The 17,502-nt window shown below is 41.0% G+C and overlaps 1 protein-coding gene across 2 annotated transcripts in view; it reads right to left on the reverse strand.

Annotated features, from left to right (window-relative positions):
• Positions 1 to 1,476: 1,476 nt before the first annotated feature.
• The window catches only part of spon2b (spondin 2b, extracellular matrix protein), a 72,222-nt gene continuing 56,196 nt past the window's right edge, over positions 1,477 to 17,502 (reverse strand). For both annotated transcript variants that reach the window (XM_068044633.1, XM_068044551.1), the window contains exons 3-6: positions 11,139 to 11,362; positions 7,755 to 7,946; positions 3,930 to 4,107; positions 1,477 to 2,603 (exon numbers count right to left, since the gene is read on the reverse strand). In XM_068044633.1, coding sequence (XP_067900734.1) covers positions 2,425 to 2,603; positions 3,930 to 4,107; positions 7,755 to 7,946; positions 11,139 to 11,362 — 773 coding nt within the window. In that variant the 3' untranslated portion in view covers positions 1,477 to 2,424. The remainder of the gene's footprint in view (positions 2,604 to 3,929; positions 4,108 to 7,754; positions 7,947 to 11,138; positions 11,363 to 17,502) is intronic.

Raw genomic sequence — 17,502 nt, forward strand, 5'->3', positions numbered from 1 at the left:
GGCTTACTAGGCCATATCAGAGGACAGTTACAAGTCAACCATATTGATGAGGGTCTGGAGTCACATTTACTGGATTGGACGGCAGATTTTCTTCCCAAAGGGACATTAGTGAATCATTTACTTTTATTTACTTCACAAGAGTGAAAAAACAATAATTTATGAACACAGCAGTCACCAGCAAATGACAAGATCTTTTCTCAATGACTTAAATAAATCCCTTATACTTCACCATGATGTGATTTCTAATTAATTTGGGTTTATTTTTATTTAAAGTGTAAGATTAATGAATATACTTGTCTTTCCCCTCCAGTTCTCTCTAGCTTTTTAGCACTCTGCACCATTAGGGTTACAGTAGTCTGGTGGTTATGTTACTGGATTCAAAATCCACCGAGTCAGAATATGAGTTCAGATCCTGCCATGGCATTTTAAGAATTTGAATTCAACATAAAAGAGTCTGGAAATAGAAAAAAAAAGCCAAAATGTCAAAACCCAACTAATTCACAAATGCCCTTTAGAAATAGAAACCTGCTGCCCTTACCTAGTCTGCAACATGGTTGGCACTTAATTGCTCACTGAAGTGGCCTAGAAAGCCAGTCTGGTATATCAAGCTCAAGACAACTCGGATAGGCAATAAATGCAGACCTGATGAGCGATACCCAAGTCAATAAGGATTTTTTTAACAAAGCAGCAGAGAATCCCAGAGATAAAGCCCAATACCTTTGCCTATTCCATTCCGTGATTGCTCACTAGTGCTATGTAAATTCATGGTGACTCTTCCTGAGATTTTCTTTCCCTTTTCGTGAGGAGGTTTCTAGTCTTCACTTGATACTTTCCCACAAGCATAGAGTTGAAATTAATAGTTCATAATATGCATTTTCATTAGCCTTTACCTTGCATCATATCCTTTCCGTAGCACCATACAATGTGTCACATCAGCATGTTAATCACTGCAATCTATACATTTTTGAAACTTTATTGGATCCCCTTGACATAGGAGATGATTGTTGTTAGTTGATGAATCCCAGAGAATGGTTGGTGCCTCAGAGCTTCCATCAGCTTGAGTTGCCTAATGACACACTGTAGAAATACTTCACCTTCAAGGATCCATCTGTACTTAGCTCATTATACACATGTTACAAGGTGTAGCTAGTTAGCATATATGCTCCTAATTTTAACACCTTGGTAACTTCTCCTCTGAAAGGGTTTAAGTTGAATTTAATATACCCACCCTAACTGCAAAATCTATTTCATGATTTTAAATTGAGTCTTGTAACTTAAATTAATTGAATGAAAGGGCACAAGTAAATCATGTTGGCAACAGTTAAAGTGGCAACATCTTCAAGAAAGCTTCTAGCCAAGCAAAAGAAAACACATTTTGCCAAACATCATACTGAAATGCATGAATCTTCTTGTCTAGTAATAAAAGTGTTTAAAGACACTTAAGGAGAAAAATCAGACCAGATTGAAACAGTTCCCTTAATTCAAGCATTCTATTGAAAATTTTAATTTTGGTTGGACAGATACTTGAAAGACACAACTGGGCAAAATGATACTGCAATTTGTTACAAAATGCTTTAAACCAACATCAAAATGCAATCTCTTACACAACTACTCCCTGAGAATGTGGGTAATGTTATCACTCAGGATGACTAATCATGACACTGCAATAGAAGTTGATGTTCTTTAGTCTACGAGGTCTTCAGATAGTAAATTGTCTGCCTAAGAATCGTGATTGTGATCCGTTAAGACCTATTCAGTGGCCTGGTAAATTTGTGGAACAAGGAAGCATTAAATGAGAATACATACGCAAAATACAAATTAACACTGCTATTTTCAAATCAATTTCCATCATTACTTTCTTAAAGCTATTAATTAGCTACTGCACATAACATTGCCAGATAATTAAAATCTGATTCTAAAATGTTCATTGCTGACCGCCGTTAATCTTCTCACACAAATACCATCACTGAACAAGAACCTGGAAGGCATTCACATGTTGCCTTTCACACCAACACCAAAAACAGAAGAATTCAAAAGCTCGTGCTAAATTGAAATGTCACAGTATAAATAATGCAAGATGCTGGGAGTGATTTCCAGACTGCAGTCTAATCTAAGAGTTTGCTCAAGAGATTAGTTTACTGCTGAGTATGGTTTTGAATCATTACTTACAGTAATTGCTGTGCACTAAGATATTGATGATAAATGAGGTGGAGGGAAACTTAAGTCTTCATTTAGTCGACATCAAACTGATAGAGAACGCATTAGCATTTACATGGAAGGACTGTCAGCCTGTCATTTAAAACCCTGAATTATTAACAATTAATTGAATTAATTAGTATTGCATAGGGATCCATCTTTGGGGAGATCCAGCCCTTTAAATCCAACAAAGGCGCCAATATGGTCTATTGTCACCAAGTGTCGCTATTAGACACAGTTGTGCAGCACGCATGGCTCCTCCTCCTGTAGCTCTGGGCACGGATTACCGCTGTTGGCTGGATTCAGTCGGATATAGCGAGTGCGGCGCTTAATACCCATATCAGTGCATTTCCCCATGCATAGCCCCCAGGAAGACCAGGTGGAAACCTCACAATCCAGGGGTGTCTCTGTAATGAACAGATCAATCAGTTGCAATCATTCAGTCCAGAAAATTTGTTGCAAACAGAAGGAAAAAAATGTCTATGCGATTTGATGCAAAATGCAACCAGCTTTGTTTTTAAAATCATAATTATTGGTCAATTAATTGGCAAAACTACAAAGACTTCCAGTTATATTATTCCCAGCCAAACAATTTTCAAATTAGGAATTGCATTGAAATGTAATACAGGCAAATGTCGCAGCCATTTTGCACACAGCCAAATCTCATGGATGCAAGATACATGTGAAGTTAATGTGCTTTTGGTGATGCTGCCTGAGATAGGACTGTTGACCAAGTCACCAGGAGAACTCACTGTTCTTTGGATAATGCCACACCATAGGACCTTTAAAGTCCACCTGAACATGTGAATAAAAGGAGATAGAGCCGCGGTTTCACATCTCATCCAAAGGACAGCACTTCCGACAATACAGCACTAGTATGTCAGCCCGGAGTATGTGCTCAAATTATTTTATATTTTTCTTGTACCATTATGTAATGTAGGAGTTTTATTAAGTCAAATTGGTTTACATTAGTTGAGTGGAAACTTTATTGGGATTCTTGTTTAATTTCCAGCAGAAGTGCAGAGTTATCGGTGGCCTGCAGGTAAACCACCTATTCTACCATCTTGACGACAAGGCCTAGGAGGAATAAAAAAGATAAGCAGTGGAGAAGGGACTAACCTACCCTCTTGAGTTATAATTCTGCCTTGATAAATCTTAATAAAAATACTATTTAGTTTAGACAGTAAGCCAGAACTTGACAATTACAAACTTTGATCCTTGAGTATGATTTGAGTGTTGACGATTTCCCTCCCCCACACAGGATATGTGAGGCAGACTGCAATTATTAAAATTGTCAATTGATCCAGGAAATTGAGAGTTAAGATATTAATCAATGTGTACTTTATGAGGGTGGGAAGAAACAGCCCATGATTGAGACCATCAAGCATGGATTGTAGATGCAGAAGCCTTGTTGGATTAGATGGTCTTTCCTTCCAGGTTTTCTTAGATTGCCTACCTCCTTTTTAAAAAGAAAGGAGCTGGATAAATATCTGGCTAAAATTGGAATTTAAAAGTATAAGGATTAGTATAGCTATCACTAATTAAATCATAGAATGATATGGAATCGGAGGCCATTTGGCCCATTGTGCCTGTGCCAGCTCTTTGAAAGACCTATTCAATTAGACCTATTTTAGTTTGGCGCCCTGCTGGAACCATGAAAATGTGGAATGCATTGTTAAGTCTACTGTCATGTAGATTTAATGGGAAACATTCAACAGTGTTCTACAACTCACCTGACACAGTGTCATCTATCTCATTGCCCATGGGAATGAGGTTGGACTGAGCTGCAGAAATCCCAATTAACCGGGTGTCCTTCAGTTTTGTCAGTGTCACTCTGGCGATTGGAGGGAGTTGTTTCAGTCTGGGATAGAAGAAAGAGTTTGCAGGGTGGTTTGGTGAGCTCGACGTTATCTGAATGATGGAAGCACATTCAACAGATAAGTATCAGTTGTGTGCCAATTTTACATCTATCTCTGAATTATGAAAGTATTGGTTTAAATTAGATGGTAAATGCATTGTGATTTAGTGTTAATATATAAGACAATTTTACCAAAGCCACAGAGATCTAGTAATGTTAAATTAAGAGTTAACTGGCAAAAAAAAGTTCATATGTAAAGGTAAAATGTAAAAAAAGGGTGTGTTGGGTAATTGTAATATAATGGGTCATAAAATACTAATATAAAGCTGGAGGGACCCATATCATCTTGAAAGCTAGTATCTACAATCATTCCAAACAAAATACTCCTACTAATGATGTGTCACGCTGGAGTATGTGGGAGCTCCTGGATGCCATGGCAATTCATGGCAACCACATCTGTAGTAAGTGACTGCAGCTGGAGCAGCTTCGGCTCTGAGTAGATGAGCTGGAGGCCAAAGTGCAGACATTGCGATGCATCGCGGGGGGTGGGGGGAAGTTACCTGGACACTTTGTTCCAGAAGGCAGTCACATCCCTCAGTGATCAGGGACAGGAGGATGTGACTGCGAATCAGGCGGGTAAGGGGATCAAGAAGGTAGGAGTGGAACAGCCTCAGCACTTGCAATTGAGAAACAAGTTCGAGGTTCTTGCAGCTTGTATGGACAAGAGCGAGGGTTGTAGTGTGGATGAGCAGACTGACCATGGCACAGGAAGCCGTTCAAGCAGGGATGCAAAAAGGGAAGTAGTTGTGGTAGGGGACAGTAGAGTGAGGGGGATTGACGCTATTCTCTGCAGCAAAGAGCGAGAGTCCAAAAGGCTATGTTGCCTGCCCAGTGCCAGGTTTGGAACATCTGCTCCAGACTGGAGAGGAACTTAAAGTGGGAGGGGGAGGATTCAGGCGTCATGGTCCATGTATGCACCAACGACATAGGCAGGACAAGGAAAGAGGTTCTGCATAGTCACTATGAGGAGCTAGGCACCAGATTAAGAAGCAGATCCTCAAAGGTAATAATCTCTTGATTATTACCTGAGCCATGTGCAAATTGGCATAGGGCAAATTAGATTAGAGAAATAAATGCGTGGCTCAAAGACTGGTGTCGTAGAAACGGGTTCCAGTTCATGGGGCACTGGCACCAGTACTGGGGAAAGTGGGGGCTGTACCATTAAAATGGTCTACACCTGAACCATGCTGGGACCAGTGTTCTAGTGAACCATATTCTACAGAAGTAGTGGGCGAAAGGAATCAAATTTGGGAAGATGTGGCAAATCAAAGAGTAGAGACAAGGCAAGGAGAAAGGTATTAATATGGGAAAAGATAAACAGACCATGACAGGAAGGGATAGTGAGTAAATCAGCAGATAAGGCTAGAGGTTACAAAATAATAAAAGGACAAAACTAAAAGCTCTGTACGTGAATGCACATGGCATTCGAAACACAACAGGTGAACTGGTAGCGCAAGTAGAAATAAATAAGTACACTCTGATAGCCCTTACAGAGACAGGGCTGCAGGATGACATAGGCCGTAATTTTACGGTAGGCGGACGGGAGCCAGCCCTGACTGAAAAGTCAGTGGCTAACCCGCTTCCACCTTGCCTGGGGATCTGACCCATATTTTGCGGGTCCCCGGGTTTCAGTTGGCGTGAGGCAGGACTTCCACCCGCCTGAGGTAGGATTTGAAAATAGCCAATGTAACTCCATGACTCAAAAAGGGAGGGAGATAGAAAGCAGGAAACTACAGGCTAGTTAGCTTAACATCTGTCATAGGGAAAATGTTAGCTATTATTAAAGACATTTTAACAGGCCACTTCAAAAAATTCAAGGTAATCAGGCAGAGTCAATATGGTTTTGTGAAAGGGAATCATGTTTAACCAATTTATTGGAATTTTTTGAAGGAGTAACATGTACTGTACTTCAATTTCCAGAGGCATTTGATAAGGTGCCACATCAAAGGTTATTGCGGAAAATAAAAGCTCATGGTGTAGGGTGTAACATTTTGGCATGGATGGAAGATTGGCTAGCTAACAGGAAACAGACAGTAGGCATAAATGGGTCATTTTCTGGTTGTCAAGATGTAACAAATGATGTGCCACAGGGATCAGTGCTGGGGCCTCAACTTTTTAAAATTTATATAAATGCAATGACTCGGATGAAGTGACCAAAGACATGGTTGCTAAATTTGTTGATGACACAAAGATAGGTAGGAAAGTAAGTTGTGAAGAGGATATAAGGCTACAAAAGGATTTAAATAGGTTAAGTGAGTGGGAAAAGATCTGGCAAATGGAGAATAATGTGGGAAAATGTGAAATTGTCCATTTTGGCATGAAGAATAAAAAAGCATATTATCTAAATGGTGAGAGATTGCAGAGCTCTGAGATGCAGAGGTATCTGGGTGTTCTAGTGCATGAATCACAAAAGGTTAGCATGCAGTACAGCAAGTAATTAAGAAAGCTAATAGAATGTTGCCATTTATTGCGAGGGAAATTGAATACAAAAGTAGGGATGTTATGCTTCAGTTATACAGCGCATTGGTAAGACCACATCTGGAGTACTGTGTACAATATTGGTTTTCTTATTTAAGGAAGGATGTAAATGCATTGGAAGCAGTTCAGAGAAGGTTTACTACACTAATCGCTGGAATGGGCGGGTTGTCTTATGAGGGAAGGTTGGACAGGCTAGGCTTGTATCTGCTGTAGTTTAGGAGAATAAGAGGCAACTTGATGGAAACATACAAGATCCTGAGAGGTCTTGACAGGGTGGATGTAGAAAGGATGTTTGCCCGTGTGGGTGAATCTAGAAGTAGGGGTCACTGTTTAAAAATAAGGAGTCATTTAAGACAGAGATGAGAAGAATTTTTTCTCTGAGGGTTGTGAGTCTTTGGAACTCTATTTCTCAAAAGGCAGTGTCTTTGAATATTTTTAAGGCAGAGGAAGATAGATTCTTGATAAGCAAAGGGTTGAAAGGTTATCTGGGAATGTGGAGTTGAAGTTTCGATCAGATCAGCCATGATCTTGTTGAATGGCAGAGCAGGCTTGAGGGGCCAAATGGCCTACTCCTCCTAATTCATATGTTCATAAAGACAACAAAGTTCTCAAATAATATCCAAGTGCCATATATCAATTTGTAAAGAAAACAATATTCAGCTTTTGTATCCAACTATGACGGGGTACAGTGCCACAGGTACCCAAAGCCCCTCATCCCCTAAAGGCACTGACCTGTGATGGGGTACAGTGCCACAGGGATCTGCTGCCCCTCCTCCCCTAGGGGCACTGAGTTGTGATGAGGTACCTGATGTCCTCTGGGTGCCTTTTCCTCATTGACCCTTGACAGTGAGTGTCAGAAGGCTATATTTTTAACCATTGATGCATCACAGCCACATATAATCCTGTCATTAACACGTAGCACTTTGTGGGCAACTTTAGTACATCAACTACCAAGCTAGCTAACTCGGCACATTCTAGGAAGCAAGCCTGCAATCTTCTTGGTCCCTACCATACCATATGCTGTATTTATTGACTAAGCCATCAATACATTTAGAAAGATAGATAGCATAGATATTTCTGACAACAGAAGTACTGGTAACATACATTGGATTCATATTTAAATAGTTATACTTTGCATGGATATTTTTCATCATATTGTTACCTCAGTGATAGTCTCCTGGGGAATAGTAGCAAAGTTTGGAGAAGAAAAGGTGAAACCACTGTCTGTACCAGCATCATAAGGATACAGATCTACAGACATTTTCTCTTTCCAGTTATCTCCTTCACACAGATTAAAACTGTCACCACCTACGAACCAGTCTGGACTTGGCACAATACGAACTATGAAGGACATCTAGGAATAAGCAGAAGGAATTTGGTTAGTCCTCATGTATTGTGATAATGCAAGCAGAACAGAGAGCATCAGGTTGCTGAGAATGCATTACTAAACATTTCAATCATGCATAGTGCTCATTGCTTATGGGTGTATTTTGAAATTTTGTTCAGCTAGTTCCCATGCAGTAGGTAAGACAAGTAGTAATTGGGAAAAAACAGAAGATATGATGGGTGAAAGTGCTATATGTACCAGCATTTTCTATTTTCATTTAATATTTTTTTGCATTCAGTTGTTTTTCCATTCTCTTTTTTTTTTCAATGTTGTTGGTATAAGTGTTGCAGAGATTCTGGGACCACCAACAGTCCTGGAGGGGGATTTGCTGTGTATCAGTGTTGGAGAGATGCTGGATCCACCAACAGGTCTGGAGGGGGATTTTCTGTGTATCAGTGTTGGAGAGATGCTGGATCCACCAGCAGCTCCACAATGGACTTGACGAATTCACTGGGGCGGACCACTAAGAAAATTGTCCTCAAAAGTTCCAGAAAGTTTGCTTCTAATTGGCACTGTGCCAGGGATGGTCAACATTGTGTTCATGTTGCACCTATATAGGATCAGCTTGCAAGTGTAGCTTTCCTATGCCTTGTCACTACCCCAATTAGTTACTTTTATGTCTTTTTATCCTCTGAACATCTTTATGTTTCACAGAGATGTTCTTCACACACCATCACCAACTTCCATGAAATTGGTCTCCTGATCATTCAACCTTTCATCTCTATGACATGATTCAGCATTCTCAGTTTGTGACTCTTTTCCACCTTTGTTTTTCCTTATGGGAGTTGGGGCGGGGAGGGGGAGGGCTTGCTTATCTTTGAATTCAGGTCACTCTAAGCCAAATGATCAATGTTGTTCTACATAGATACAGGCATTAGTAGCGAAGCAGATAGTATAAAAGGAATTGCATAATTTATGATTTAATTTGCAAGTGTACATAAACTGGTTGTGGGCAAAGCATTTATTAGATATATTTACCAAACATAAAAAGTGATGTAAAAGCAATACGGTTTGGCACAGGTCGGGTTTTGGCCTGTTACACAGGCTACATTATGGGAATCATTTTTACCCTCAAAACAGATGGGTCCCTCAGGCGGGAGGCTTAAAAGCTAAAAATCTTAAACAGGAACCCAACCCACCCACTTCTGGTTTTAACAGAGGTGAGACGAGACGGTGACCAGTCCACTCGCAGCAGGTGGGTCAGTCGTTTGAAACCTTTTAGGGAGACTGCGTGCCTTCATTTTACCAGCGATTCAATTTTTAACCCTAGTCAACTGATTTCCCTGAATCTGACAGGTAAAAAGGCAAGAAGGGCTGAATTCCTAAGTTAAGTGTTTTACAGCCCTGCTTGTGTGACAGGAGGAGCGGGAGTGTTTCCTCCAGGCCCATTATGCTTATGTCAATACCCAACCGACACGATCTGTCTACTGCCTTCACCGTGACCGGATCCCCTGACTATCATCTGCTCAGCACCCCCATTACCAACTGCACCCCCCCCTCCCCCCCTGCCCCCACCGACTACCAAATCGCCCAGCCCAGGACTGGGCCACCACTCACACCTGCGATCTCTCCACCACCCCTCCCACTAGATCTACCTGCTGCAGCACAGCTGGGGCCTTTTTGCTGACAGGCAGCCAACCAATCAAGCTGGCTGTCAGATGGGAGACCTACAGCAAAAAAAAGACAGCCTGCAGTTAATGACTAACTGCAGGGTGTTCAGGAAACCCATACTTCTGGTTTTCTTGCCCATAACTCTTACCTGCACGCCCACCATATTAAATGTATCTCAAAGATAAAATCGGGGCCTATGTTTCTGCTCAGAATTGTGGGCCATCACACTACAAGCCAGAATGGAAGCTCTGAGACACCAAATGAAATCATTAAATTTAAGAATCACCTTTCTTCAGAAATCTTCCACTGTGCCTTGGCCCAATTTATATTCATCACATTTGCTTCTACACATTGCAAAAAGAATTTTAAAAATTAAAAAGGATTGGTTTACCATTCAGTATTGCAACTTTGTTAAGCATTTAAGGAACACTTAGGATACCCTCTTCCTGGAAAAAAAAAGTTGTCTCTAAAAGAAAACGTCCTTCTGCTGCTACATTTTTTCCCTTAGCAGAGGTGTCAATAACCAGGGGCGTCAATTCAAGGTAAGGGGTGGGAGGTTTAGAGGGGATTTGAGGAAAAAAATTTTCACCCAGAGGGTGGAATCTGGAACACTCTGCCTGAAGGCATGGTAGAGGCAGGAACCCTAACAACATTTAAGAACTCTTTGGGTGAGCATTTGAAACACAATAGCAATACAAGGCTACAGGCCAAGTGCTGGAAAATGGGATTAGAATAGATAGGTGCTTGATGGCTGGCATGGACACGATGGGCCGAAGGGCCTGTTTCTATGCTGCATAACTCTATGACTCATGACCTCACTCTCCTATTGTAAAAATAGTTTCAGTTTGTCTCCTCATTTCTGCTACAATAAATTGTCCAAGCGATTTGGTATAACGCAACATCTTATGATGAATCCTGGTGAATACATAAACTGGGGTAATTTTAACTGCTGGCAATAGTGTAAAATGAGTGACATTTAATTGGCCACTCACTATGCACCATGCCTGATAGTTCCTTCCAGTGACTTCCATGGAAAGGAAAAAAAACTGTGCTGTTTAATATGAGACCAATTTGATAACACCCATTTTCCACCATCACCCAAAATTAATATTGCCTCCATCGTGTGTGATCCACTTTTCTGCGTGGTTACGCCATTAACAGTTTGTGAAATGCTAGATTCTGAGTGCATCTCTGACAAATGTGTGGTGGAGAGCAATTCAATTTGGGCTTTCAAAAGAGAATTAGATAATTATCTGAAGAGTAAAAATTTGCAGGGCTACGGAGAGAGCGGGGGAGTGGGACTAGCTTGCCCTTGCAGAGAACTGGCATGTACACAACAGGCCAAATGGCGGCCTCCTTTGCTGTAACTATTCTATGATAAATCATTTTTCCCAACAATAACTTTTTTTAAAGTCACTCAGTTTGTTATTTCTATTGAATGTTTTATTGTGTTAAATATTAACCTATTAATTCAGAGACGTGTGAACATTTCCCAAGTAGGTTAAATTACAGGGTAAGGCTGAGTAACACAGCTAAGTGGATACTCACAAGAGAATGTCTGGCATGCACCTCAAATTCAGTTGAGGTCTGCTCTATGCCATTGGGGATAGCTGGTGCTGAGAAAACTCCGTAGACACTCTGGATTTTCTCTCCTGATGCTTCCACCTCTCGCATCAAAGTCCATGCCTCACTTTTCTCTGCAAATTCCCTTACTCCATTGCTGGCATATTCACCCACCCGCCACATGTGGTAGTCGCTGCTGTGGGTGACCACTGTTTCAGGAAGAGGAAAAAGTTTATTTTAAAATAAGTTTTCTTTTAGTAATCCAGTCACGTACATAGCCAAAAATACACAGTATTATGTGATACTATATACCAGAAAAACACACTGCTGTATAGTAGTCACCATTACTCCACCATCATATGCACAGAGTGAACAATGTGTACAAGTAGAATTAAACAATGTGATGGTCATTATATTTATTAGAGATAGGTAGGTTATCTGGTATATTCAATGCTTCCTCAGCTGAGATCCAGAGAGATGTGATTGTGCCAGGCTGCCAATTATGCATGGATTATCTCACTAAGGGAAGTGGCCTTTGAGATAAAAAAAAGCAAAAGATTTTTTTTGGGAGGACAGGGTGGGGGGAAGTGGCTGAAGGAAATGGGTGGGTTATCCAAGTTTTTGGTTCATTGGCTGAGAACAGCTTACAGAAATAATCACTCGGTGCTTTCTTCCCTTGGTATTTAAGAAAAAACTTGCATTTACGTAACACTTCTCAAGACCTCAGGACATCCCAAAGTGCTTCACAGCCGATTAATATAGGAAAACACGGAAAACACAGCAGGCAATTTACACACTGCAAGGTCCAACAAACAGTAATGTGATAAATAACCAATTAAACTGCTTTAGTGGTGTTAGTTGAGGGATAAATTCTGACCAGGACATCAAGGGAATGCTCCTGCTCTCCTTCAAATACTACCATTGAAGTTTCTACATTTACCTGAAAGGGTAGACAAAACCTTAGTTTAAGATCGCATCCAAAAGATGGTACCTACGACAGTGCAGCATCCCCTCAGTACTGTACTAAGCTTCAGCCAAGATTATATATGAACATACGAATGTTCAAATCCTACGATGGCAAGACCTGGACCTTTTGACTGAAAGGCAAATGTGCTCCCACTGTTCCAAGGCTGACACCTAAATATCTTACACTATAATATTTTCCTTATGGGATGTTATGCCCAGGTGATGTGCAACAATTGAAATAAAGAACCCAAACTGAAGTTATAAAAATGGACTTTTCCTTTAAAAAGTAGACAATATGCTGCAAAATTGCCGCTAAAGGTCAAACCTGTATATTCAAACTGTCTTACTGTCTGTTAAGGACAAAAGGATACATTCCATGCTAAGAGGCATCAATTACACCTATCCTGAAACCATCAAGAGACATTTTTTAATCAAATGGGTTCTTCTGAAACAAAGAACGTATGAAGTAGCCACATCCTGGTCACCACAGGGAAGGAGATCTGCATCTCCCAATGGAGGCAAGAGGCTGAAATTTGCGAGTGCGTTGCCAATTGGTGGCACGCTTTGAAGATGGCGGTCCACCTGCGTGGATCACCCATTGCTAAACCCTCACTATATTACACATGGCAGCTCAGTAGCAAAGAGGGGACAGATCGCCTGATGCAAAGTGAGCAAAGGAGGCAGGCACTGCATTTAATTAAACTTTGTAACCCCTCTTCCACCCCACCCCCACCTGCCACTGAGTGAACAATACATAAAATGACCTGTGTCCCCAAAACACACCTTTTGCTATGCCAAACTTTCACCTCCCAACTTCAGCACCTTTGACCCTCAACCCCTTCCCACCATCCCCATGACCAATCAAAATAGTTTTCACTGCTCCCCTCCCCCCATCTGAAAATTTCACTCCTCCCCCCTCCCCACAAGTGTTGTGCCTCGGATCTCCAAATGGATATCAGAAGGCACAGGAATTCCAACCATAATATATCGGCGTGGGGCGGCCATCAGGTCAAGGTAAGATCATTTGCATTTAGTTAAATTGATTTCAATATTGTCACGAGAGTTTTTTTTTAAATTAAAGGTGTGTGTGCCTTTAAGACTGAGAAAAAGGACTTTCTGTGCACAGTGACTGTTGATACTTGGTGTTTGAAGTATGCAGGCTGTAAAACTCATCCAAGCAAAAGGAAGATTTATGACTGTCTTGTGACTTAGTCTCTGTTGAAAACTTTTAGTTTCAGCTTTGGCAGAGTGAAACAGACCGGGGAGCTGTGAGCAACAAAATGCCAGTTGCTGTTGGAGACCTGGGCTTGCAGACCAGAAAAAAAGAACTCTCCCTGAAAGGAAGACTTATCTCTCTTGTAAAAAAACAGAATCTTTGAGTTGGGGCTGTGCTCTGCCTGGATAGAGAAAAGACCCCTGGAGATGTAAAGACCCAGAAAAATAGGAGTTGCTGCTCCCTGTGGAGAAAGGCTCCTTTGCTGAGGGGAAGCCTTCATTGTTAAAGGTAGAAAAATTCATATTGTCTCCAGTCTCTGGAAAATCCCTATCTCAAGTAAAGTTTCCTATCTACCGGAAAATTAGCCAAATTAAACACTTTATTTATCTCCAGAATAAAGCACACCAAACCAGGTTTCTTTAAACAACAAAATTAACTATTTATTAATAACCTAAAATCTTAAACAATAATGGATTATATTTAAATAAAATCAAAATACTGCGGATGCTGGAAATCTGAAATAAAAACAAGAAATGCTGGAACCACTCAGCAGGTCTGGCAGCATCTGTGAAAAGAGAAGCAGAGTTAACGTTTCGGGTCAGTGACCGTTCTTTGGAACTGACAAATATTAGGAAAGTCACAGGTTATAAGCAAGTGAGGCGGGGGTGGGGCAAGAGATAACAAAGGAGAAGGTGTAGATTGGACAAGGCCACATAGCTGACCAAAAGGTCATGGAGCAAAGGCAAACAATATATTAATGGTGTGTTGAAAGACAAAGCATTAGTACAGATTGGGTGTTAACGGACTGAATATTGAACAGCAGCAAGTGCAAACCTGAACAAAAACAGTGGGTAAGCAAACTGAACAAACTAAGATGAAGTGAAATAAATGCAAAAAAAAAGATTGTAAAATATGTAAAAAAGAAAATATAACTAAAAATGAAAGTAAAATGGGGGGCTGTCATGCTCTGAAATTATTGAACTCAATGTTCAGTCCGTTAGGCTGTAGTGTGCCTAATCGGTAGATGAGATGCTGTTCCTTGAGCTTGCGTTGATGTTCACTGGAATACTGCAGCAATCCCAGGACAGAGATGTGAGCATGAGAGCAGGGGGGAGTGTTGAAATGGCAAGCAACCGGAAGCTCAGGGTCCTGCTTGCGGACTGAGCGGAGATGTTCCGCAAAGCGGTCACCCAGTCTGCGCTTGGTCTCCCCAATGTAGAGGAGACCACATTGTGAGCAGCGAATACAGTATACTACATTGAAAAAAGTACAAGTAAATCGCTGCTTCACCTGAAAGGAGTGTTTGTGGCAAGGGATAGTGAGGAGAGAGGAGGTAAATGGGCAGGTATTACACCTCCTGCGATTGCAGGGGAAGGTGCCATGGGACGGGGACGAGGTGGTGGGGGTAATGGAGGAGTGGACCAGGGTGTCGCGGAGGGAACAATCCCTTCGGAATGCTGATAGGGGAAGGGAGGGGAAGATGCGACTGGTATCACGCTGGAGGTGGCGGAAATGGCGGAGGATGATCCTTTGGATATGGAAGCTGATGGGGTGGAAAGTGAGGACAAGGGGAACCCTGTCACGGTTCTAGGAGGGAGGGGAAGGGGTGAGGGTAGAGGTGCGGGAAATGGGCCGGACACGGTTGAGGGCCCTGTCAACAGTGACTTAAGAGAGAATCCTTTTGCCTTTTGTGTTTCTTGGGAGGTCTTGAAATCTCAAGAAAGTTTCTACTGTTAAGACTGCTACTTTAAAATATAAGTAGACCTGTTGCTACACTTTTGCTGAAAGATCTATGTGATGCCCGCTGCAGACGAATTGCCTTGAACGCCTACCCATCAGAAAATGTTTATTAATTTCACCTGGAGAGACTTGGAGTGGCATCCGACTATTCGACTCTGGGACACCTCATCAATCCGGAAATATCCTACCAGACTGTGACAATTAATTATCTTACTATTCCTAATAAACTGTTGCAACTTAAAACTACTTTTTAAAACTGGTTAACCATTGTTTTTTGAATATGTGTGTGCATGAGGGTTAGGAAGATTAAGGAGGTATAAAATGCTTTCATACACATAAATAAATCCCATTATTGTTTAAGATTTTAGCTTATTAATAAATAGTTAATTTTGTTGTTTAAAGAAACCTGGCTTGGTGTGCTTTATTCTGGGGATAAATAAAGTGTTTAATTCGGCTAATTTTCCAGTAGATGGGAAACTTTACTAATATGCTGTGACCTGTGTTTGTGTGGGACTGAATTAACAGTGCATTATTCCCGCCTTGGTCGTAACATATTAATTGGAGGCTCTTGCGGGATTCAAATCCAACGCTAATTACGTGAATTGTGAGGGGAGTAATTATTTGAAAGAGAAAGAAAGGAACCAGGTTTCTTGTATAAGAGAAAAGGCTATACCATTGAAGCGGCATTAGCAGTTGCAGCAGTTTTTCTGGGAAAGGAGAATGTGTCCCTCAGTGACTTGAAAACTTTAACCAAGGTTAAACTGAAAAGTTGGCAGCACAATTGGGGTTGAAATTGAAATTAGGTGCTAAAAAAGCAGAGATAATTGATGTGTCATGAAGACCCCACCTACCATGAATGAGGCATATTAATTTCATCATATGAACATTAATTTTAAACTGCTGCTAGAAGGAAGAGATGACTTGTTTAAAGAGATCAGCAGTGGCTGGAAAACATTTGCATACTAAGAGACAGTGCCTGGAGACAATAGAACGGCTCCCTGATCCAATTAACCCAAATGGATTTTGATCACCAGACATTGAATGTGTAAGAAAGCCAACATTCCAGGGTGTCTGCTAAGATGGAGAATCCACAGACACAGGAGTTTGTTACAACATCTAGTCATATGACTAACCTGCTGGCCCAGGTTTTTGTTTGAACTGCTCACAGCACAGTTTGGATCAGATTGCAACTAAACTTGGAAGAAGAGAGTCTCTCTCCTGGTTAGCTCTCTCTCTCTCACGAATATCCGGATCCACTTAAGTCACTTAAACCTCAAGAGAGAAAAGACTCCTACATCAAAACAAGTTTTAAAACATACACTGGGCCCCAACGAAACGGCAAGACTTACTGGCAGTCAAAGACTCAACGCGAACTCAAAGGACTGTAAATTAATCTCAGCTATTGCCTCAAACTTTTCCCTTTTATTCTTTCTACTTTTCTGTCTCTATCTGCATGTGTGTTTATCGCGTATGGATGCTAGCGTGGTTGCGTCGCTTATTCGTACTTGTTAATTGAATTGGAGTTTAAGGTTAATAAACTTCCACCTTTCTTGCTTAAATCTAAGAAAACCTGTATGGTTGATTTCTTTGCCTTACAATTGGAGAGCAGTGAACAAGGATTCACTGAGGGGGAGCTAAAAACACGGTGTTTTAAATTTAAACCCTGTTATGGTCAAATCAGGCAAAGGCTGAGAGGGAGCCCCTAGACCCCTTTCTCACCTGTCGTAACAGATGTAATAGTTCAACATTTAAAATTGGAGGAAGAAAGTAAGCCAGAGAGTGATGCAGTTGAATTGGCTAAAATTCAGTTAGAAACGAAAAAAAACTGGAACAGGAGAAAATAAAAGAAATAGAATTAGGAAGACTTGACAAGGAACAACAATAGCATTGAAAAGATTTAAGCTTGAATTTCAGAGAGAAAGTGAAAAAGAAGCAAGGGAATTCGAATTAAAAAAGATGGAACTAAGACAAAGGGGTGATCTTGACTCCATGGAAAATTCTGGTCAGGAAGAATCTGAATCCAGCCCAGGACCCAACAAAAAGCTATTTAAGTTTATACAAGCTCTCCCTAAGTTTGAGGAAAAGGACATAGAAGCATTTTTCATTTCTTTTGAAAAAATAGCCAAGCAAATGAAATGGCCAAAGGAAAGCTGAACACTGCTTATGCAAAGCAGGTTGATGGGCAGAGTTCATGAAATTTATGCCATGCTTCCTGAAGAGGCTTCTGCAGATTATGAGATGGCAAAAAAAGCTATTCTCGCTGCGTATGAGTTAGTCCCTGAAGCGTACCGTCAGGAGTTTCGGAATTTACGGAGATTGGCTGAGCAGACTTATGTAGAATATGAGAGGGTAAAGCAAATTAATTTTGATCGTTGGGTATGGGCATTAAAGATGGAAAACACATATGAATTCGAGAATTGATTCTTT

The sequence above is a fragment of the Heterodontus francisci genome, chromosome 1 (genome assembly GCF_036365525.1).
Source record: "Heterodontus francisci isolate sHetFra1 chromosome 1, sHetFra1.hap1, whole genome shotgun sequence".
Taxonomy (NCBI): Eukaryota; Metazoa; Chordata; class Chondrichthyes; order Heterodontiformes; family Heterodontidae; genus Heterodontus; species Heterodontus francisci.